Below are 23,345 nucleotides of genomic sequence, written 5' to 3'. Positions count from 1 at the left end.
CCTACGCACCTGACGGACACAGAGTTCTCGCTGTAGATCTCCTTCACCGACTCAATGTCGGCATCCAGCTGCGGGTGTCGGTACAGATCCGCTGCGCAGGTCCCCTGCAACACACCGCCAGAGTGGGGAGGGGAGGGAGTTCAGACAGGCTACAGCCAGCATGAGTGTGCTGGGCCCCAGCTAGGCAGATAGCAGTGGGGGCTGCAGGTTGGGACTGAGGTGCACTGGCAGAGCTGGGGGGAGGGGAGAAGGGGGTGGGGGCCAGGGTTTAGCTCAGGCTTGAGATGAGCTGGCAGGGGCCCAGGATTTCCTGGCAGCAGGGGCTGTGGAGGAGGACTGAGGGACATCGCCACACCTGCCTCCCAGCCGTGCAGTGAGACTGTCATAGCTCCAGACACTGATGTCCGCTGCAGTCAGAACGACTGGGAGGGGCCACCCCAGCGCGCTCTCCTGGAGAGAAGGCAGAGGCAGTTCCCACGCCCCAGTCACCTATGACCAGAGCCCAGCAGGACGCACTGGGGCGCTAATGAAGAACTGTCAGTAGCACCCCCCAGCATGCCCCCAGGGCTCTGCCGCCCAGTGGAGGGATGCCAGGGCACTGCCAGTCTGCAGGAAGGGCCATTGGCAGGAACCTGGAAAATGCTGAACTAAAAGGCTCCATGCCTGTGGCCCCTTGCAGAAAGGCGGGTGCTGTGCTCCCAACCAAGCTGCCCACCAGGGTCTCCCCAGGACAGGGACAGGCACAGGCACAACACGGCCTCCTGGACACTGCCAGCTCTAACCAAGGGCCAGACGCTCAGCGGCTCTGGGAGCCAGTGGTCCTGGGGCGCTGCTGTCAGTCCGTGGAGCTGGATAGGTTTGCACCAGCTGAGAGCTTGAATCCAGGGTCCCAGCAGTGTGTGAGCACGGCTCCCCGGGGCACAGGGGACCGACGGGTCACATCACTCCCATCACTCCCCACCGAGTTTCCCATGCCAATCCCACTGGATACGCTGCCCTGGCACACAGCAGAGGTCCTCGAACTCTGCCACGCTGGTTTCAGCACTGCACCATGGCCCCAGGGGCAGCCGGCGGGTCACCCAGCTCCTTACCTGGACTCCATAGAGGAATTCCTCCGACTCATTGTCTCCATCCGAATCATCGTCAGTCCAGTACTGGCCTTTGATGTCCTGCGAGAAGAGGCTGTTGTTAGTGTTTACAAGCCACAGCCGGAGCCTTGGGTCCATGGCCATCTCGCTCACACCCAGCTCAGAGCAGAAGGGTCAGTTTGCCAGGCCAGGGCAGAGGGGACCGAAGTGGGCTCTCTCTATGTACTGGTATGGCCTTAATCTCCGGAGCATCTGAGCACCTCAGAGCCATTCGTGGAGTCTCGCATCAGCCCCTTGGAGGAGGGGCTAGTATCCCAGGTTACAGTTCATAGACTGACAGACTTTAAGGTCAAAAGGGACCATCAAGAATGATCATCTAGTCTGACCTCCTGCACATCACAGGCCACAGCATCTCACCCACCTACTCCTGTGACAGACCCCTAACCTCTAGCAGAGTTACTGAAGTCCTCAAATCATGGTATAAAGACTCCAAGTTAAAGAGAATCCACCATTTACACTGGTATAAACCTGCAAGTGACCATGCTTCAGAGGAAAGCAAAAAAAACTCGTGGGTCTTGGCCAATCTGACCTAGGGAGAAATTCCTTCATGACCCCAAACATGGTTATCAGTTGAAGCCTGAGCATGTGGTCAAGACCCCCAGCCAGACTGTAGTAACTCAGAGCCCTGCCCATCTAGTGTCCCACCACCAGCCATTGGGGATATCTGCTGCTAGCAGTAACCAATGGGCCATATGCTATTGTAGGCAGTCCCATCACACCAGCCTCTCCATAAACTTATCAAGTTCAGCCTTGAAGCCAGTTAGGTTTTTTGCCCCCACTGCTTCCCTCAGCAGGCTGTTCCAGAACTTCACTCCTCTGAGGGTTAGAAACCTTTGTCTAATTTCAAGCCTAAACTTGTTTGTGACATTATGAGTGTAATATAATATCTCATTGAAAGATGACAGGGCCAGAAAGAGTTAATTAACTCACAGACTGACCTGACCCATGGCTGAACTTTAGAGACTGGTTAGGAAGATATGTAAATGAAATGCAAGTCTTCATTGTTAGAAGTGGAAGGGTAGATGTTTGCTCAGGTCTTGTGATATAAGCAAACAAGTCTTGTCTATTGCTATAGCTTTGATTCAAAGATCAAAAAAGGAATATTAACATTTAGGAAGATACTTGAGTGAAATAGTATTATTGTCTATGTGTCTCTTTGAAGGTTGTGGTAACCTGTATCTGAATTGTTTAATGGATAAATTACCCTGTGCTAATTGCCAGGATGTTTGGGAGAAGGAGAGTTAAGCCTATTGTTTTCTCAGGTCAAAAGGCTGCTGGAAATGTATAAGTACTTTGGGACACGATCCTACTTCATCTCAGATCTGCCTTAAGCCACAAGGATTGAGATCCCCAGTCATTGACTGGAGCCACACTGAATATGGACATTGGACTATAACCTCTGGACTATTTCTAAAAGGACTTTTGGCAACTACAAGCTCATCTCTGCTCTGTATCTGAACCTCAAGAATTGAATTCAAGTCTGTATGTATATTGATCTTTTAACCAACACTCACTCTCTTCTTTTTTAATAAATTTTAGTTTAGTTAATAAAAATTGACTATAGCGTGTATTTTGGGTAAGATCTAAATTATAATTGAACCTGGCTATGTGGCTGATCCTTTGGGATTGGAAGAACCTATTCTTTTATATGACGAGATAAGATTTTCAGTAATCATCATCATATGTTTGATACGTGTGTCTGGATGGAGGCCTGAGGCTGGGTACTTTAAGGGAACTGCATTGTTTGGACTTCTGAGTAACCAGTGAGGTACTATAGAATCTGTTCTGTGCTGGCTTGGTAAACTAAATACTGGAATATCCACCAGCATTTGGGGTTTGTCTGCCCCGTTTTGTTTGGCTCCCACGGGCAGCACCGTCACATTGTTGCTGGCCAGTTTATAGCCATTTGTTCTTGTGTCAGCACTGGCATTTAACTTAAATAACTCCTCTCCCTCCCTGGTATTTATCCTCTGATGTATTTATAGGGAGCAATCCTATCTCCCCTCAGCTTTCGTTTGGTCAGGCTAAACAAGCCAAGCTCTTCGAGTCTCCTCCCGTAAGGTAAGTTTTCCATTCCTCACAACATCCTAGGAGCCCTTCTCTGTATCTGTTCCAGTTTGAATTCATCTTCCCTAAGCCTGGGAGATGAGCATTGCACACAGTATTCCAGATGAGGTCTCACCAGTGCCTTGTATAATGATACTAACACCTCCCTGTCTCTACTGGAAATACCTCGCCTGATGCGTCCTAGAACTGCATTAGCCTTTTTCACGGCTGCACCACATTGACAGCTCACAGTCATCCTGTGATCAACCAATACACCCAGGTCTTTCTCCTCCTCTGTCACTTCCAACTGTACATCCCCAGCTTCTAGCAAACCCCAGGCGTGGGGAGAGGAAGATGCTTGCCCAATGTCACTTGTGGCTGAACTGGAAACTGACTGCAGGTCTGCTGAGATCCCCTCCGGTGCCCTACCCACTGGGCCGTCCTCCCCAGGCAATGAGCCAGGGCAGAGCTCTGACCTGGTCCCACTGGCCAACTGGTGATAGCGCTTCCCCTCCACACACGTGTCCAGACCAGATCAGCTACTGAGGGGCCTGTGCCCTTTCCTGACTCTTCCCAGTGGCCACAGGAGGCCAGATTGTGGCTTGTTTTCCATAAGGGGAGAGAGAGTGCAGCTTGTTTTTATATGAGGGTCTTAGGAATGGCCTGCCGTATTTCCCCTATGGGGCAGGAGGTCCTTCTCGGGGGAGCCAGAGATGGGGACTGGGAACTCACTCAGCCCTTAGCTACATGGGGCTGCTAGACCTTTAACAACAGAGCTTTTCTCCCACCAGTTTGTCAGGTGTTTGAGTGAATTGAAAGTTAACAAAAGACTCAGCATTTGAAACCAGGGGTTCTCTACAGCTTTCCCACCGTGGGCCACATGCTAATACTGCTCTATTCTAGTTCTTTCACTATGCTCACCCCTCATCATCCCCCATGAGACTGTCAAACAAACACTCCCCACAGCCCAGCCCAGCTCCCAGGCCCCTGGCAGTTACAACGTTCACTAACATGGAAGAATGATATTAGGGAAGCATTCAATGTATTTTTAGCTTCTTTTGATGCAATTTATCTGCTGGAAATAGCAAGGAGGAACCAGCATTGTGGGACCAGCCAGCTCTCCGCACACCACCAGCGAGTGCTCAGCAAACTATTGGCATTAAATTAAACTCTCTTCTCCATTAATCGGGGGGCACGGGCAACATTTTTAAAGCATCTGTGTCACCTGGAAGCCTATACCCCATGCAAATCAATGGAACTTAGGCTCCTAAGTCACCTAGGTGCATTTGAAAATGTTGCCAGGTGTCTGTAATGTCTCCTGCCAGTCACAGATTCCAAGCCCAGAATGGACCACTGTGATCAGCTAGTCTGACCTCCTGTATAGCAGAGGCCAGAGAACTGCCCCAAAATAATTCCTAGAATCCAACACGACCCTTGGTAAACTGTCCCAGTGGTTAATTCCCCTCACTGTTACAAATTTACCCTTTATTGCTAGTCTGAATGTGTCTCACCTCAACTTCCAGCCATTGGATCGTGTTAGACCTTCCTCTGCTAGACCAAAGAGCCCACTATTAAATATTTGTTCCCCATATAGGCTGTAATCAAGTCACCTTTTAACCTTCCTTTGTTAAGCGATATGAGATATAAGGTGGGTGAGATGATATCTTTCACTAGACCTACTTACTCTTTGTCATCCATAGACGGACAAACAGGAGAAACCAGACCTGAGCTTTGAAAATAGCAAAACCAAGCAGCAAAAAAGTGTAAAAGAATAAAATGAACTTTGGGGCCATGTGGATGCACCACATAGGAATCAAAAATGACACAAGCCACACTGCTTGTGCGGGTCTCCTTTAAAGAAATGGCTGCATTGTTTTCCCTCTCAAGTACATACAGCAATGACACCCTCCCCCACCTTGTGTCTATCCTGTTGACTGAGATTGTACACGCTCTGGGGTTGGGACCACCTCTTACTCTCTGTGGTTACAGTGCCAAGCACAATGGGGCCCTGCTCTCAACTGGCATCTTTAGATGCTACTTAATAGAAATGTGTTACTAATTATTAGAGTTCTTAATTAACAATACAGTGATGGACCAGGGAAGCAGAAAAAAGCCGTGCCAATTATTTTATTATTATTTACCGAAGCCCCTAGAGCCCTAGGCATGAAGCTTGATGCTAGGTGCCGTACAAACACAGAACAGACCAATTGTATTTAGAGAGGGGGAAAACAGGCTTGGGAGTACTGCAGAGCAGAATCAGGCCCTTCATATCTTCAGAGCCAGGAGCCCCCACCCAAGTGCTCTGGGACATTTGCAAGCCCACCATTCCTTCCCTGCATTGGGGTACTCTTCTTCCCATGGTGGCTGCTAGAGGCCCTGTGGTTAGGAGCCAGGTCTAAGCCCAGTTTCTCCAGGAAGAAATTCCAAGGGCCAGATTCCCAATGCTTCAGAGATAACAGTCAGGTTAGGAGAAAGGAAGGAAGGATAAAAAGGGGAAAGGAAAACAGAGTGAGGGACAGAAAACAGGCGGCAAGGGAGGAGTGAGATGGACCTTCTTTGGCCACTGAGCAACGAAAACAAGAAAGATGGAAAACAGTCAGAAAGATAAAGAGATAGGCAAGAAAAGACAGTATGGAAGAGGCCATGAGGGAGGAGGGAGGGAGGAACGAGATAGATAGAAAGAGACAGAGAGAAGAAAGTACAAAGAAGCCACACCCCAAATGGCAAGCCTTGCCCATCTGTGTGGCTGGCACACAGCCCTGGCCTGATATCCTTTGCCAAACCAGCTGCTCTCTGGGAACCCCTGATCTCGTGCTCTGAGCCCCGACAGTCTCACTTGTCCACAACACCCCTGACTGTGCCCCCCCACCTCAGCGCCATCTCTTCGCGCTGGGAGGCTGGGGGAGCCAGAGCGCCATGAGCCTTGGGTTGACCCCTCCCCACATTCACCCCTTGTTTCCCTCCATGCTGCTTTCCAATGCCTGCACCCCTGGGCTTTCCCCCACAGCAGCAGCCTGGTGGCCATCGCTGCGCTGGGCTGGGGCTCCCGCTTGCCTGCCTGTCCCTCTGCCACGCCCTGCTCACCATTTGCTTCGTGGTTCCCGGGCACTCCTCTGTCAGGCTAGGCCTCTCCCCTCCATGACACCAGGCGGCCTGGAAAGAGCGAGCCAGGCATCCAGGCAGCGTCAGGCCTTGACGTCAGGGCTGAGATCCGGGCTGGAGAGTATCTTCTGCTGTTTCCAGGCAACCGAGTCCCTGGCCTCTAAAAGGCAGCCAGCATCATGGTTACGTCAGCACTGTGCAGCGGGGGCTCGGGTGCTGCTCCAAACACTGCTGGCCCTGCACGGCAAACACAGGGATTGCAGACAGAGAGGCAAGACCAGGGATGTGGCACAGGTGCCTCGGCCCCCGGGCAGCGCCTCTGGCACTCCTCGTGCCCGGCATCCTGCCCTCACCCTCCTGCGTCGCAGGCCAGGAAGGAATCCTGCCTCACTCCCATGCCCGAGGAAGAGAAGGCTCACTTTCACATGGCAGGAACATGGGCCCATGCCACCCTGCTGTGCCCGGGGAACACACACAGGGCAAAGTGGGTGCAGCAGGACAAGCGCACAGCCTCTTGCAGGGCATTGGGCTGGTCCCCTGGGCAGTCAGGCAGCAGAGGCAGAGGAAACTTTCCTCTGAAGTATTTAACCCTCCTCGCCCCCATAGAGTGAGTGTGACACATGGCACGGCCCAGTGGCGGGAGTCAGGGCCCCTCCACTGGCCAGCCCACATGAGGGTGTGACAGCAGCTAGGGAAGTGATTCTCAGCCTTTTGGGGCTCAGAACCTATCTGCAAACCTGGCTGGCCTGTCACACCCCAGAGACCCCCTGAGATGCCCCCAGACCCGATGCACCCTCAGAGGTCCATCCAAGGGGTCTCGGAGCAAAGATTCCAGATGCTCCAGCCAGATATGAACAGCTAGGGACCACCCCACACATCTGCAACTGGAGGGAGGGGCAAGTCAAGACACCCCAAAACAAACAGCCCCCCAGCTCATGGAGGGCAGAGGATAAGGGATGGGGGGATTTGAGGGCCTGGAAGTGGAGTGGAGAGATTGAGGGGTGCAGTCAGGAAGGAATTAATGGTTCTGGGAGTGCTGGGGAAAGAACTGGGGGGAAGAGGGATATAGGGGTACAGTGAGGGACTGGGGGAAGGATCTGGGGGCAGAGGATTGGCAAGCTGATAGTTACCCAAAAAGCAGAACCTCCCACACATGGCCCCTGGGTTGGGGGCAGTTTAGGTTCTGGGGGTAAAGTGGGGGGCTGGGAGGAGTTGGGGGGCTGAAGAGGCTGGGGTGCAGTGGGGGAAGAGCCTGGCTGTGCAGCGGAGGGAACATCAGGGTGCCCGGGACAGAGGATATGGAAGATGGGGTGTCACCCAGCTGCGGGGCAGGGGGAACACCAAAGGGCCGGTACATACAGGGGAACATGACACCAGCTGCTCCCTCCTGGCCTACCCCGTGATGTTGGCAGAGCTCGGCTCCCCACTCTGGGGGTTGCGAGCTCCAAGGCCGCAGCACCGCTAAGGTTTGGCTCAGCCTTGGGCGGTGTTGTAACCTGGCACACGGGTGGCAGTGGCACTCCCTCACACTTGGCCCAGATGGCCCCCCCGCCATCAGGACAGAGGGGTGGCCAGGCCAAACCTGAGCAGCCCCATGACCCCGCACAGCAGGCTGCAAGGTCCAGAGCGGGGAGCCAAACCCAGCCAACCCCACAGCTCTGGGACACTCTCTGGAGAGCCGATGTTGGGTGGTGAGGCCAGGGTAAGAACACCTGAGCGAGAGGCTGGCTGTGTGTAGATGGCCCGGGCTGGTTCCACAGGCCTGGAGGGAAGGGTTGGTCCGGCTATTGAGTGAGAGGCTGGAAAAGGGAGTTCAAACCCACCATGCTTTACACCATGACTGAGCAGGCAGCATTAGCCTCCTCCTGCTCTCCCTTGTAACGCCCAGCCCTACCAGCAGGGGGCACACGCAGCCACTCCTCCCCACAGGCAGGGGCCCCTGCACCTGGACTACGGAGATTACCCAGTTTAGCAGAGTGCAGGAGCACCCAGCCGTAGCAATGCTACAGGGCTGGGGTATTCCAGCCCCAGTGCTGCAGTAATAGTCCTGACAATATAGTAATATTGGGAAACAATCCCAGCCCCCTCTGCTGAAATGCAGCCACCTCTGGGGCAGAGCATGCCAGCTGTTTAATGGCACACAGCAATTGCACATAGCAGTTTGGAATCCCTTAGCCAGCTGAAACTGCAGGGCCAGTGCAGGGCGGGAGAAGAGGCCCCAACCGGGAATCTGGCCAAGGACTAATATTCCTTCCATGGCAAAGAATGCCCAAGCAACAGGCAGGCAAGCCACCTACCCCAACATGCCCACACCCACCTATCACCCTACTGCCCAACATGTCCGCCAGTCACCCAAGCACTCGAATCGCCCACACCCATCAGTCACCCAAACACCCGACTTGACCACATACGCCAGCTGCCCCACCAACTGACACTCCCACATCTGTCAGTTACCCTACCTCCAACATAACCACACCTGCCAGTCACCCATTCACCTGCACCCGCCAGTCACCCAACCACCCAACATAACCACACCCACCAGTCACCCATCCACCTGACATGCCCACACCCGCCAGTCACCCAACCACCCAACTCACCTGCACCCACCAGTCACCCAACCACCCATCTCGCCCACACCCACCAGTCACCCAACCACGCGACATGCCTGCACCCGCCAGCTGCCCCACCAATCATCACTCCCACATCTGTCAGTTACCCTACCCCCAACATAACCACACCCACCAGTCAACCAACCATCCAACTCACCCACATCCAGCAGTCATCCAACCACCAGACACACCCGCACCCACCAGTCACCCAAGGCACCCACCAGAGGGCTCCCTTCATAGCCGCTGCATCCTGAAGGCCCATGGCATCACCCCTGGGGACAGCTCCCATGGCTCATCCTGCATTAGTGGAGTGCAGCTCCATGTGTCCCCCTAGTGGCCAGACTCTTGCAGCTCACCCAGACCCAAACACACTGGGCCCCATACCACTCTTGGGTCCAAGGCTGCTGCCACTTCACCCCTCTACCCCTGCCCCTCCACCCCTCTACCCCTGCCCCTCACCTGCCTCGCTGGCAATCAGAACCCCGTCAGCAGCCTCCAGGCCAGATGGGTGGGGGGAGAAACCCGCCACCTTAAAGCTTCAGACTCCCTTTCCCTTCCCGCGCCTGGCACCCTGTGTTAGAGCGTGCCAACAAGTGACCAGAATGTGGTCCCGGCAATTCCTATGGAGTTGGACTGAAAGCGTCGTCTCAGCTCTGGCTCATGCCCCAGGTTAGACTGTCGCGTGATCAGACTGGCCCAAGAGCAAAGCCAGGGCTGTGTTGCTCTGCCGTGAGCTGCTGGGAGAGACTGACAGCGAGGTAGCTGTGGGCAGGGCCGGCTCCAGGGTTTTGGCTGCCCCAAGCAGCCAAAAAAAAAAAAAAAAGCCGCGATCGCAATCTGCGGCGGCAATTCGGCGGGAGGTCCTTCGCTCCGAGCGGGAGTGAGGGACCGTCCGCCGAATTGCCGCCGAATAGCTGGATGTGCCACCCCTCTCCGGAGCGGCTGCCCCAAGCACCTGCTTGCCAGGCTGGTGCCTGGAGCCGGCCCTGGCTGTGGGCGCTACCCACAACCCATGCTCTTCCTATTGGAAGTGACAGTTGTGAATACCACAGAGCTGGGCCATAGATCATCCCCTGTAGGGGGGAGCCTGGGCCTTCAGTCCAGCATTGCTTGGCCATTCCCTACAGACAGAGGCTGAAGCAGCTGCGAGCTGTCATCAGCTGGCTTTCCTACAGCGCCTCCTACTGGCAAAAGCCGGGATTGGCATAGACGGTGCCATTTCCCCCAGCCCTCCTTGCTGGACAAGGCTGGGACTGAAGTAGCTCTGTCTTGTCCCCACCCACAGTGCCCCTGAGCTAGCAAACCTAGAGCAATGTTAACTACGCACAGACAATTAATAGCTTCCAAAGGTGCCAAAATGTCAGTTTTCCAGCTAAAAAGACCTAAACAATTATGGCTTTGACTTGGGGTTTGCGCCCCCCAGGATGACAGCAGCTAATAAAGCCCCTGCCTACGTGTCCTCTCTGCCACGCGCGGAGCTGAGCTTTACGAATGGCACCTGACCTCCCTCGGCCAGCGCTAACAGCAGCCCCGGGCCGCTGCTCGGTTTCCCTGAGTAATTTCTCCTCTGGGATGAGAACATGATGCTTGGCTAGGGCAGGGAAATGCCACTGACTGCCTGCGGTGGAGCAAACGCCAGCCATGGGCTGCAAGATGCCAAGGCCTTTGGGTAGAACAGTGATAGCTCCAGTGCTGGCACACACCCAGGCACTGGTGGCATTACTGGGCTCCTCCACTCTCTCCCAGGCTGAGCTACCAGCCCCTCGCTTTCCTGGGGGCCCTCCTGCCTTCCCCCAGCAGCCCTGCACTGTGAAGCCAGGTTTACGGATGCAATCAGAGCTAGGCTGGCAGCCTGCAATCCGCTGTGGGTTCTGATTGTGGCTCTTTGCATGCTGGGAATGTTACCGGGTGCTCTCTCTAAGGGCAGGTCTTCACTACGGGGGGGGGAGGGGGGGGTCAATTTAAGATACGCAAATTCAGCTACGCGAATAGCGTAGCTGAATTCGACGTATCGCAGCCGACTTACCCCGCTGTAGGGACGGCAGCAAAATCGACCTCTGCGGCTTCCCGTCGACGGCGCTTACTCCCACCTCCGCTGGTGACGTAAGAGCGTCGATTCGGGGATCGATTGTCGCGTCCCGACGAGACGCGATAAATCGATCCCCGAGAGGTCGATTTCTACCCGCCGATTCAGGCGGGTAGTGACGACCTAGCCTGAGACTCAGGCCATGGGGCAGTGAGCTCTCTGATCTTCCTGCTAGACCCAACAGAGGCTGCAGAGGCTGGGGTGGGAGACACCTTGCTGGCAGGGGCAGAAGCAGCTCTGATGGCTTGTGGCAGGAGCCGTGGCACTGCACACAGCTGGAGGGGCCTGGCCCTCGATGGAACAGTATGGCTGGGGGAATCTGCAGGGCCCGACCAGGGCAGTGGGGCTGGGCCAGGGGGTGAGAGCAAGGGACAAGCCAGGATTTCTTTTAAATCCTTTGCAATGCCGAGCCAAGTCCATGGGGACCCCCCTGCCAGCATGCGGGGCCTTTCACCCTTTCAGAACTCAGCCTAGCAAGCAGGTAGCAGCATATCCCCAGGGGCTCTTGCCACCTCCACGGGGCAAAGTTAAGGTGATGGGTGGGGGCTGGTGTGTTCCCCAACTCCGTGTCTCTGCTTTGCAGAGGGTTAGGTTCAGGGGCACTCGGTGTCCTGGCAAGGCAGGAGCCACTGTCTGTCAGCCTCAGCTCTGCACCAACACAACTTTGAGGCAGTGACGATGCAGAAAGCCCATGGGCACTAACACCACCCTGCAAGCCCAGCTCCATGTACACATGGCTGAAAGTGGAGAACACCGTGAGCGCCACTAGAGGGCTCACAGGCTATTTAAAGGGATACCACCCAAGTCCTATAAGGACACAGTGTCATTGGGTAAAGTCAGCTTGGCCCACCCAGGGAGGAGCACACCAGCACGAGAGGGATCCTCCAGGGGCATGGAGCCTTCATGCCACACACCACACAACACGCGAACAGGGGCATGGCTGGGGCGGGAGAGGGCAAGGCTTCCCATGCAGCCCCTTGTGGGTATGACAGCTCTCCAGTGGCTAGCAGGGGACTGTCCGGCCCAGAGCCGCAGCAGGATGGTGCTATATTGTCCCTCTCAACAGAGGAAATGTGGTGAGTGTATTAAAGGGGTTCTTTACTGGGGCTGCTGGGCACAGACCACTGCAGCTCCTAGCCAGCATGCTGCCATGGTACTGCACAGGGCCTGCCTAAGTGTTGGTTGGGGGCATGCCGAGGCGAAGGGCTGGCTGACTAGAAACTTCCCCACCCACCCGAACATCAGGGCTCCTTTCAGCCCAGCCCTAGGGTGGGGAGCCTGCTGCTGCTGTCCAGTCCTTCTCAAAACCCGTTACTCTCCCCTGTGGCTGGAGGGAAGAAGGGGGCTTAGGGGGCAGGGCGCTGACCAGGGGCTCCAGAGCGGTGCTGCCAACCCCCATGATTTTAGGATGAGGCTCGGGATCATTGGTGGTTTTCATAGAACCCCAGCTTCTGGCCTCACGGGTTGAGAATCTGGGCTTTCAAGTATATCCAAGAGTTTCTAGCCCTGGGGGATGCTGAGAAAAGCTGGAAAACATGTCCCGAGTGCAGGAACCAGGAGGCGAAGAGAGACCCCCAGCATGGATCATTCTAAGACAATCTCCTGTCTTGGTGACGCTCCAAGAGACCTGGGCACAACTCCCAGCTCTGCCACAGATTCCCTGTGAGCCCCCAGGCACATCACTTCATCTTCACTGAAGTGTTCCCTAACAACCTGGGCCAGGAGCAGTTTCCCTGTGACAGGGGAGAGCTCCTGACAGAGGATCCCCTCCAGGCAGGGCGGAAGCAGGCAGAGTGGGCCCCACCAGTCATTTCCTAGGAGCCCAACCACCATCTGAAGGGCACAATGGTCCGGCACCGCTGAGCAGCGATAGATAAACCCTGGTGACTTCATTTAGTCCCTGTCTCAGCCGCGTCCTTACTTCGCTCTGCAGCGTGGGAAGACAAGAGATCACACAGGGATTCCAGCTGCTCTCAGAACTGGGCCCCAGACCTTCTGCCTGGGGCAGGAAGCTAGCGCTACCCCAGCTACACTGATGCAGGTGGGCTGGTTCCTTCCGCTCCCTGCTCCACCCCCATAGGGCTGCCTTTCAACCAGAGTGGGAAAAGTGTGGCCTGGCCCATGGAGCACCCTCCTCTTAACAGACCAGGACGTATGGAAACGGCAATGCTCCAGCTTGTTTTGCTCAGAGTGTGTTGGGACCTGGCGTCTCTGCAGGCTGCCCTCTGGTGTAAACACGAGACCCCTGCCATCCAGGAGGCAGTGTGAGCTGGTGGTCAAGGACCTGGGCTAGGAGACAGGAGACTCCCATCTCCCGTGCAGTGCTCTAACCACTAGGCCACAATACCTCTGATTGCAGGTGCCCTTGTAGTTAATAGAGAAGCACAACCCGCAGAGACTTCATGGCCCAGCATGCAATGTTGTGGCACCCTAGGAAACCCACGTCCTCTCTTTGCAGCTGCTTCCTGTCCCACCCTTTGTCCTGCCTATTCCGATTGGGAGCTCCTTGTGGCCTGTCTGTTGCTATGTGCCTGTGCAGCTCCTAGCACAGATCCAGGAGAATCCCAATTTTCTGTTCAAATACAGGAAGTTTCTAGCCCTTATGGTTGCAGAGAAAAGCTTGAAAACATGAAGCAAGTGCAGCCTAAAGGCTCAGAATGGGGAAGGCAAACTAAAAAGAACCCCTGCTGTATTGTTTTAAAGGGCTTGTGATTTTTAAGCTTATCTCACAATTTTTGGAGGCCTGACTTGTGATTTTTGAATGCTTAGAGCTCACCAGACTGCAATGCTGCCCTTGGACGAGCAAAGGTTGGATCCTCAAAGGTCTTTAGCCACTTAATTCCCCGTAAAGTCAATGGGAGTTCGGTGCCAAAATACCTTTAAGGATCTAGGCCCTGGTCTTTAACTCCAGCACTGATGTGGGGTACAGCAGAGAACAAACGTATGTATGTCAAGCTGCGTACAAGTCTCGCAGACATATCTGAATCCTAAGGGAAACCCCTTCCTTTCTGTCACCCAGGTGTAACCCCAGGGCATCCTGCCCTCACCAAGCTATCAGTTAAGGCCTGGAGCGAATCCAAGGGACATCGGGATAAGCTGCCAGATTTTAGCAGCTGTTTCCATGTCAGGCCCAGGCTTTTCCTAGCGGAGAGAACTGCCCTATGAGCTCCTGTGTGGCAGGGCAGCCAGGATGACAGTTACCTGGCCCAGCCTTCATCGACCCCAAACACCATGCAGGATGGTACAGCAGGGCCAGCTGAAGGGAAGCACTCACTTTGGTTCTCAAGAAGGCTGGTGTCTCCCTGGGGCTCTCCCCCAGTTCAAGGACAGACAAGCTATCCTGCCCTTGGGAGAAGGGAGATATCAGAGGAGTGAGATAACTGGCTGAGTCCTCCCTGCTGACCTTCGATGGCCAAGCAGTGAGTGGGCAGATAATTATACTGAGACTCCTTGACATCTCGGGATTTTAGCAAGGCTTTGACCCAGTCCCACATCACATTCTCATAAGCAAACTGGAGAAATGCGGCCATTACATTTCCCCTGAAAACCCCGAGATGAAGCCCAGAGACTTTAGTCTCCTGAGAGCTGAAATGCTTTAGTCCAGCTAAGCTGTTGTGTGCCACAGGCAGAGAACAGGATGGATGGAGGGGCCACCTATGCCCCAGAACCCTGCAATGGCAGGGAACCGATTAGGTGAGACATGCCCAGCTGATCCCAGCAGCCGACCAGCACCACATGCAATAGAGAAAGAGAAGACCCTCTCCCCAGGTCCCTGCTAATCAGCCCTGGGGGAAAAAACCCTTCCTGACCCCAAATCTGGCAATCAGTTGAACTCTGAGCATGTGAGCAGGATGCACTAGCCCAACATGTAAGACAGAGGATTCTCTGGAGCACCACACAGCTACGGTCCACCCCAACCAGTGTCCCATCTCCAGCTGTGGCCAATCTCTGATGCTTCAGAAGGCAAAAAAAACCAAATAGAACACAACTGGTCAATTGTGCATCGGGGGGGGATCCTTCCTGACCCCCGCAGGCAGCCAGGCCTGAAGCAGGAGATTTGATTATGCTCATCATCCTAATGCACAGCAGCAAGTGTTGGGAGCTTGTTAAGAGCAATATGGGCAATCCCATTCTCCCCATGGCCCATGAAGAAAGGGGATGAACAGGAAATCGCAGATTCCAACCAGAAGGGACCCCAGATCCTCCAGCCTGACCCCCCACGCTCGCACACACAGGTCGCAGAACTTTGCCAAGAAAACGGATTAAAGCATATCTTTCGAAAACACAGCTAATCTTGTCTGAGCCACTCCAAGTCTACCACCATCCCGGGAAGCTGTTTAACGCTGCAGCTACCAGGCCTTTCCTCTATTTCCGGGGGGGAGGAATTCCCTAGAATGACCCCTTCCTGCCCAGAGAGACAGATGTGGCCCAGAGGTGTACAGAGCCCTGTACCTCACACCCCATGGCTAGGAATCTCTGCAGTAGAGAAGCAGGCCTCTCCGAAGCAAGGGAAACCTGGAAAAGCAGGAGCTGGATCTACTGCTCTGGCAAGATCCCAGGAAGGTGAGGGCAGCCCGGTGCAATGACCCAGCCACCACCTCCAGGCTCTGGGCTGGGCGGAGGGAGTATAAAACTCTCCCACGCACAAGGGTAGAAGGAGCAGGAAGCTGCTAAGGTGGTGAAGGGGCCCAACCCAAAGCTCTGCCAGTGCTTCAATCCACCCGGCATGGAACAATACAGTGGGTGGCATAAGGGTCCCTGGCAGAGAGGCCCAGCCCAATGCAAGTTCGCTTCATTTTCCTTCAGCAGACAGCACGGGCACTAACCCCTGATCAGCACCGGACAGGTTGGCTCTGTAGGGGCAGCTCACCACTAAAGTGGGGCAAAGTCTCGCCCAGCGGGCACTCCTGAGTCACTGCCTGCAGGCAGAGCTGGCACGAGGCAGGCAGGGCTGGCACATAACAGAAGGCAGGGCTCCCCTCACTGAATCTGTGTCACTCATCCCGCAACCAGGGCAACTCCGCCTGTAAGAGAGGGGGACTCTGCCCACAACCCTTCACAGCCAGTGCTCCTGCATTGTGTCCTGCAGTGCCTCCTGCTGGGAGAGACAGGGTTGGATAACTTCCCACCAGCAGCTGGGATGCTTGCCCAGCAGAATCATGGATTTAGTGATGTTTTGGCTCTCCTTTGCTCTGTAAGGTCTCCCCCTCCTTCCCCAGCCGGGATCAGCGCAGCATTGCCCCACTGCAGTGAGGCAGACAGTGGGGATCAGGACAAAACCCGAGGACGATGTCTCTGCACTTCCGTCAGACAGGAGTCACACCCTGGCCTCAGCAGTGTCTCCGGCCTGCCTAGGGACATGACCCAGAAGGCGTTGGCCCTGCTCCAAACCCAGCCTCGCTGATACAATAGTACTCCACGGGGACAGATCCCCTCCTGGGATTTTATCGCCAAGTGTGGCAGCGACCCTTTAAACAGCACCCAGGCAGGGCCGCAGCGACTCCGTCTCAGACACTGACAGAGCTCAGTGAGGAACCTGGGCCTGCTCCCTGCCGCCAGTCATGCCAGGGGCCGCAGGCTGTTTCCCTTGCTCCTGGGAATAGGCAGAATATCCTCACGGGATCCTTCTGCCTGTGCACAGCCTGCTCTGGGTCCTACCCGGCAGAGAAACGCCCACCTCAGGCGGATCCTGGGCACAGGAGCAGAAGACCCTGAACAGGGTTCCTGTGCCTGGGTAGAACAGCCCTAGGGCGGAACTGAACCTTCCAGGATCCCTAGGCCCGCCTGGAACAGACCTGTGAGCAGGCTGTGTGGGGGAACGGAGCCTGAACAGGACTGCTGGGCCCACCTGGACGCACCCCGCTGCAGCCCCTGGAAGCAGAAGAACCTGAGCTGAACCCCCATGCCCATCAGCAATGGCCTCTAGGGGAAGATGGCACAACACCGGCCCACCTCAGGCCTGCTGCCCCAAAGAGACACCTGCTAGCAGGACTCTTCCCCTGATCACAGCCCTGCCCCCTTGCTGCCCTGGGCTGTACAGCAGGGTCCCCCACAGCCAGACTAGAACTCGAGCGCCTCACAAAGGCCTATGTGGGCAGAAGGCATCGAGGTGTGGGGTGGGGGAATGAGCAGGAAACCTCCCCTTCCTCCCAGCTGGCTCCTGCCCCCTCCCAGCCCCAACACAACAGGCAGTGTCCTGAGTGGAAGGGCTTGTCCATTCAGCAACACCTGCCGGAGCCAGGAGGGCTGGGCTGGGCAGGGCAGGGCCTTCCGCGTCTGTGGCTACTTCCCCCTCCTCCCTGCTCCGCTCAGTGACAGGCAGTGTGGCTCGCTCTCCCACCTACCCAGCCCCAGCTCCGGCCACTGCCAGGCCTCGATACTCACGGTGATTCCTTCGGCCAAGTCCCTGCACCCGCGAATGCCCTGGGAGGCTGCCAGGCTGATCCAGGCTAGGGAGGAAGCATTGCTGTGTGCCAGGGATCAGGGCCGGAGATGGCTGGCCTCTCTCCACAGGGGAGCAGACAAAAGGGGGCTGAGGAGGCTGAATGGAAGAAAACAAAAGGCTTGTCGGCTGGCTGCTCCTCCTGGCTTTGTTGTTTCACTTAACAGAGCACAGCACAGCAGCCCAGATGGCTTCGCCCATGCTCAGTGCCGCTCCGGGCTGGAGTCATGTGATTGCTTTCGGCTCAGTGAGCAGGAGAGTGCTGTTGAGCCGGAGGCAGGGATGCACAAAGCTCACACACATACACACGCGCGTCTAGTGCACCGGCAGTCCATGCATCTGTAGGCCGAGCCCCCCGCCTGCCGTCTCAGTGCAGCACAGAAAGCCCACAAGCTCACCCTGGCCCTGGTGCAGTGTAAGACACAGGAGATGACCCAACTCCCTACCCCATGGTCTGTCCTGTGGACCCACTGTGCTGCCCTACCCTCAGGGATCGATGGGGCTGGGTGCCAGATCTCTTGAGGGGAGAGCACTGCACTGCTGGCGGCAATTATACCCAGCTTCTCACCCTTGACCAGGATTCCTAAATGTCCTTTCCTTCTCTGCCACTCTCACAGTTCACCCGCCTGCCCAGCTGTGGTCTGGTGACTTTTGAAGGCCCTGCGCTGTGGTGATGATGATGATGATGAAGGCTAAGAAAGTCTTTTTTTCTTCCACCCTACCAACCGCAAGGTCCCCAGTCGGAAGGCTTGCTCCAGGGGATGAGGTGACCCAGCCCAGCCTGCCTCCCCTTGGGAACCAAGGCAGCATGTCCTCACTTGGAGGAATGTCCCGATTGCTTTGTCAAGAAGGTTGGTCAGGTTCAGACCAGATTGTCCAATTTCTAGCAGAGAGCAAATGCTATTCCCCTCACCCTGGGACAATTTTACTGGGGCAGAGCCAGGAGGTAATTGGAGGTCTGCAGCCTCCAACCTGTGGGATGGATCAGTGCCCCTCCTAGCTAGGTAAAGTGGTGAGACAAGGACAGGGCAGATCTTTGCTGGCAAACAGTTATCACCTCTGCCCAGGAGGGCCAAGTGCTAACTTCCTCCAAGCAAGCCATCTCCCAGGGCTGACAGCCTCATCACTGCAGTCCAGCCTCTGACCTTCCTCCTCTGGGAAAGGTTATTAAGGAAGTTGTATCAGGACAGCTGTGGCACCACCTAGGATCCTCTGGTCCTGCCTGGCTTGATGTCAGGGTATGGTAGAGGCTGTGCTGGTCTCGCTGGTCAGGGAGCTTCTCCTGGGGATGGAGGAGGGTCCCTGCTGATGGGCAGGCAGTGCTGTGGTCCCGCCTGCAGCCCCTGGATGGAATCACAGACAGCTAGCTCTCAGGGAGGTCCCAGAGGCTGGGTGGCTTTGGCCTGTGACTCATACGTCCCCAGGGCACTTCCACAGTATTGGGGATGGTGTTCCGCAGGGTTCTCGCCTGTCACCCACTCCTATTTGGTGAGCCTGTGAGGCTGCTGGGGAGGTGCAGTCAGCAAGCTGATGCAAAACAAGTCCACGTTCCACTCCCATCAAACCCAGGCCATGTCATCTGTTTTCCTAGAGTCTGGCAGTAGTTCAGATCAGACAGGAGAAAAGTGATGCTGGGAGCCTGGGGGAACAACTTGCTGGCTCTGACAGAGGTGCTGTCTCCTCCCTCTACTAAAGGCCTCTCTCCAGCTTTTATTAGTGAGGGTCACAACTGGTGGCCCTTTCACATCCCTGGCTACGCCTGGACTTTCAGGTAGCAGCAGTAGCCTGGAGTGCTTTTATCCTTCGGAGCCTGGGTAGGTGGTTGAAACACTTCTGCTCAAATATGGACATCTCCACAACTGTCTAGGTCTCTGTCACGGCCAGGCTGGATAACTGACGTGCGCTACCTACAGCTGCCTTTGAAGACTGTAACGGAGTACACTCACTGCTAGAGCCCCTCCTCATAGCTAATCTGGGGATTAGCTCCTTCAAAGTCCAGCACCCCCTTCTGTCACTCATTCACATGCCCTGCTGCCTCGCTCTTACTCTCTCTCTCTCTCTCTCTGCACGTTGGATGCTCTCTCTTCATGGCACGGCCCTTCAGCCATGTCACTCTGGTCCTCCACTTCTGGGGTATCAAAGTCCCATTGGACAACCTGTCCCTGGCAATCTTCTGCTACACTGCCCAGTCTATGCCACTTCCCCAGTGGCTAGTAGGGGAACCCAAGCCCACCCTCCACTCCAGGTTCCAGCTCAGGGACTCTCTAATCAGCAGCTAATGTCTGCAATGCCCCACCTTGCTGCCATTTCCCTGGGCCATTTCCTACTCCACCTCTCTCAGGCTTTTGCTTCACCACCCTTCCGGATAAACCCTTCCTTCAGGAGCTGGATCCCCTGGGGCTTCTACTCGCCCCCTGGGCTTCCTTCCATCTCTAACATACAGACAGTGGCCACAGGCTCCCTGTCTGCAGCCCCTATCTGCTGCCAGCTTCCTGGCTTTGTCCTAGCCCTGCCTGTCCCTTCTCAGCTGGGCTCCATCATCAATCGGGGGCTACTTAAGCCACAGCTGAGGGGAATTCAGTGACCTACTTTAACCTGCTTTGCCTTGTGTGGGAGGGGGACACCCCCTCACAAAGACCCTTCAGACACTTCCCCCACTGGTAGCCTAGTGGTGCTCCATGCTCTCGATGCAGATTGCACTAACTCCCTGTTTGTTTCTGACAGTGTCAGCTTCAAGCTAGCAAACCCAGCAAGGTTTGGTTCCAAGGTTGCTGCTTTCCAAAGGCCCCATCTCCAGAGCGGGGACCTCCCCTCTGGAATTCCCTTCCCCCATTAGCCTGCCAAGACCTGTTTATTTCTGCTATGGTCTGGCCCCCAGACCTGTAGTACCTGAGCACCTCACAATCTTTACTGTAGGAGCTACGATCCTCATTTTACAGACTGGGAACTGAGGCACGGAGAGGCTAGATGACTTGCCCCAGATCACACAGGAAGTCTGTGACTCAGCAGAGATTTGAGCCCAGGTCTCCAAGTCCTAGGCTAGTGGCCTAACCACTGGTCCACCCAATCTGTGACCTTCAGGTCACTTGGCAAGGTTTTTCCTGGTCACGCCGGCACATTTTCAAAAGCAGCCACTGACTGTGGGTGCCAGCTTGAGACACCTGGAGCCTGATTGTCCAAGGGGTCGAGCACATCTGAAAATCAGAGCCAAGGAGTCACAAGCTGCAATCCCAAAAATGAAGCAGTGGCTGCTTTTGTAAATGGTGGCATCTGGCTTTTGCCTGAGGGAGGCCGATTGCCTCCTCTGGACTGGGAAGCACATGGGGGGTGCACTTTCGGGGCTGACTTTTGCTATCTTCTAATTTGGAAGTTTGGTGGGCTGAGATCCGTTCCTGATAGACAGAGGAGGCTCAGACTGCAGCACGGTTCTGGAACCCCCCAAAACCTAGCCAATGCACTGGATGATTCAGTTAGAAACACCTGCCTTCCTTTCCAGGAAGCGGTGACTGGCATTCAGACCCCCATAGCCCTGAGTCAGCCCCCATGCCCAGTGAATAGGCTGCTGAGTCGTGACAACAACAGTTCAGGATGCCTGAGGAGTGGGAAGGGGACTGAGCCACATTTCTTCGAGGAGACAAGTCCTTCCCATGCCCACTGCTCCCCATCTCAGACTTGGTAGAGACTGATGAGACCAGGGGGCCTGAGGTAGGCATGACAGGGAATAATCGAGGGGAGGAATGCGGAGGGCAATGACGTTTGCAGCTGGTGACAGAGATGTCAGCCTATTTGATGGGTGGAGCCAAAGAAAATGAAAGGCCCACCCCCAGCAGGTGAAGGTGGGGCCACACAATACAGAGAACAACTGAGTACGTTTTGATAGCTGGAGTCCTCTTTATGCACAGAGTAGGGACAGCTCAGTCCAAGCTTCTCCAGCCATGCGCCCCTGTCCTGAGCTGGAGGGAACCACCCCCATGGGAGAGAAGACAGTGCGGCCTCCATGACCCCTCCAGTGCCTGACCTTGCTGCTGAGGATGCCAGCTAGTGCCAATCACAGTAAAGGTTTTGTCAAGTGTCCCTGGGAGCTGGACTGAGACCCAGCAAACTCTTTTCACCCAGGCCACTGACTCGCCCCCAGATGGGAACAGCTAGACAAGTTTGTGAGGGGGTGCTTGTGATGGTAGGGGGCAGGGCTTGGCAGCCCTCGGGCTCCCTTCTGGTGGATGTCTGATGTTCCATGCTTCAGGGCTTTAGCAGCTCACCTGCAGGCATCAGGACTGGATTTCCCCCCTCTGTGTATTATGGCAGTTTTTGGTCTCCTTCTTCTGAAACATGAGGGATGGCCACAGCTGCAGGGGGGACACTGGGCGGGGTGGGCGAGGCTCTGAGGTGGCACCGAGCACTGTCTCTCTCGGGTGCTTGGCTGGCTGGTTCTTCCCACATGCTCAGGGTCTCACTGATCACCATATGGGAGGTCTTGAAGGAATTTTCCCTCAGGTCCAATTGGCAAAGACCTGGGCGGGGTTCACCTTCCTCTGCAGCGTTTGCTTGCAGGTCACTTGTCAGGATTATCTGGGTGTATCTCATTAACCATTTCTGTGCTGCTCGGTCCCTCCTAGCTCTCCCTGTGGCAAAGAACAGTCGAGGCTCCTGTGGGCTGTGACCCTTTGCTCTCGGTCCTGTTGGTGGGTTTAGCGTGCAGGTGCTGGGAGGTGATGGTGACCTGTGATGCACAAGAGGTCAGACTGGGTGATCTGAGCCCTTCTAGCCTTAAACTCTCTGACTCTTTGACTTGTTGTCCCTACCCCATTGGGCTGCACCCAACAGGGCAGCCTGACAGTGTTGGGGATGAGTGTGCAGGCAGGGCACCTCCTCTGTCTGGGCATTGCCAGGATACTTCTTCAGACCTGGTGCCTTAGCCTGCATCCTGGCCATGGAGATCCAAGAGGTGTTGTGGGAGCCAGGGGTAGTTGCAGGGGGCAGTGGGAATGTCCCCCAGAATTCTCCTGTGCTGGGGGTTTCTTCGGGAGGCTGGAGAGTCTTCTTCTGGGGGCCTTGCAGCCTTCTGGCCACAGCACCCCTGTGAGTTGCCCATCTCGCCCAGTAATCTCCTTTGTCAGCAGGTTCAGGAGGACTCAGGGTGTGTAACCCTGAGAGCCCTGGAGCATCCTGGCTTCCCCGTGGGCACAATTCATGCTCAGTTCCGCAGGCAGGGTGGCGCAGTGAGATGTGGGCTGGCATTGGGAGCTGGGTCTGGCTCACAGCTCTTCAGTTATTCCAGACTCGCCCTGCTGTGGCTGAAAATGGCCCCCCTCCCTGAGAAGAAGATCTCACCATGGCATTGGGCCCTCACAGCCAGCCAGGAGGTGAAGGGGCATCACCTGACGCTGGGGCTTGTTAGGAGGGTGTTGATTAGGGACCCGAGTGTGCAGAGGCCATGGGGGGGGGGGGAGGGGTGATGTAAACCATGGAGGGTGTGTGGCTGTAATAGCAGCACTGCCTCCAGAGCACCCCCTCATGGCAGGAAGGTGCCCCTGCAGGCACCCAGCCTCAGTTGCTCCCCCCACTGAAGATTCTCTTCGGCTGGGAACCCTCTTGTCACAGGGTAGTTTATTATTGTGCACATCTCAAAGGTGTCAACTTCCGTCCCCTCTCTGCTGCCTTTTGTCACCTCAACTCTTCTTCAGTGCCCAAGATTCCTTGGGGGAGTGTGGGGGGGGTTCCTAGGCTTCTCCCTGTCATCCCCAGCTCCCTGCCCCTTGCACAGGGCCATAGCCATAGGGGTGCTCCCTGGTCTTCCTTCACCCTAGCAATCACAGAGAGTGGCAGGACACAGCCCCTCGGCTTCCTTCAGCTGCCATCCTCTCTAGGTTCCCTGCCCCTCACACCCGACAGGGGCACAGGGCCCTCCCTGG

At 55.7% G+C, this 23,345-nt stretch overlaps 1 protein-coding gene across 11 annotated transcripts in view; it reads right to left on the bottom strand.

Moving 5' to 3' along the window:
* The window catches only part of PARP6 (poly(ADP-ribose) polymerase family member 6), a 52,926-nt gene extending 35,313 nt beyond the window's left edge, over positions 1-17,613 (bottom strand). For 9 of the 11 annotated variants that reach the window (XR_010590797.1, XR_010590798.1, XR_010590800.1 and 6 more), the window contains exons 1-4: positions 17,376-17,577; positions 6,279-6,533; positions 1,092-1,169; positions 10-104 (exon numbers count right to left, since the gene is read on the bottom strand). Coding sequence is in view for 7 of the 11 variants with exons in the window: in XM_005280984.4 (XP_005281041.1) it covers positions 10-104; positions 1,092-1,169; positions 6,279-6,281 (176 nt within the window). In the remaining 4 variants the exon portion in view is untranslated. Of the gene's footprint in view, positions 1-9; positions 105-1,091; positions 1,170-6,278; positions 6,534-17,375 lie in introns of all 11 variants that reach the window. The other 2 variants (XR_010590799.1, XM_024103994.3) reach the window with 2 other exon arrangements.
* Positions 17,614-23,345: the final 5,732 nt, after the last annotated feature.

The sequence above is a fragment of the Chrysemys picta genome, chromosome 10, assembly GCF_011386835.1.
Source record: "Chrysemys picta bellii isolate R12L10 chromosome 10, ASM1138683v2, whole genome shotgun sequence".
Lineage (NCBI taxonomy): Eukaryota > Metazoa > Chordata > Testudines > Emydidae > Chrysemys > Chrysemys picta.
The sequence above is the reverse complement of the archived record's forward strand: the minus strand, read 5'-3'. Positions and strand labels throughout refer to the sequence as shown.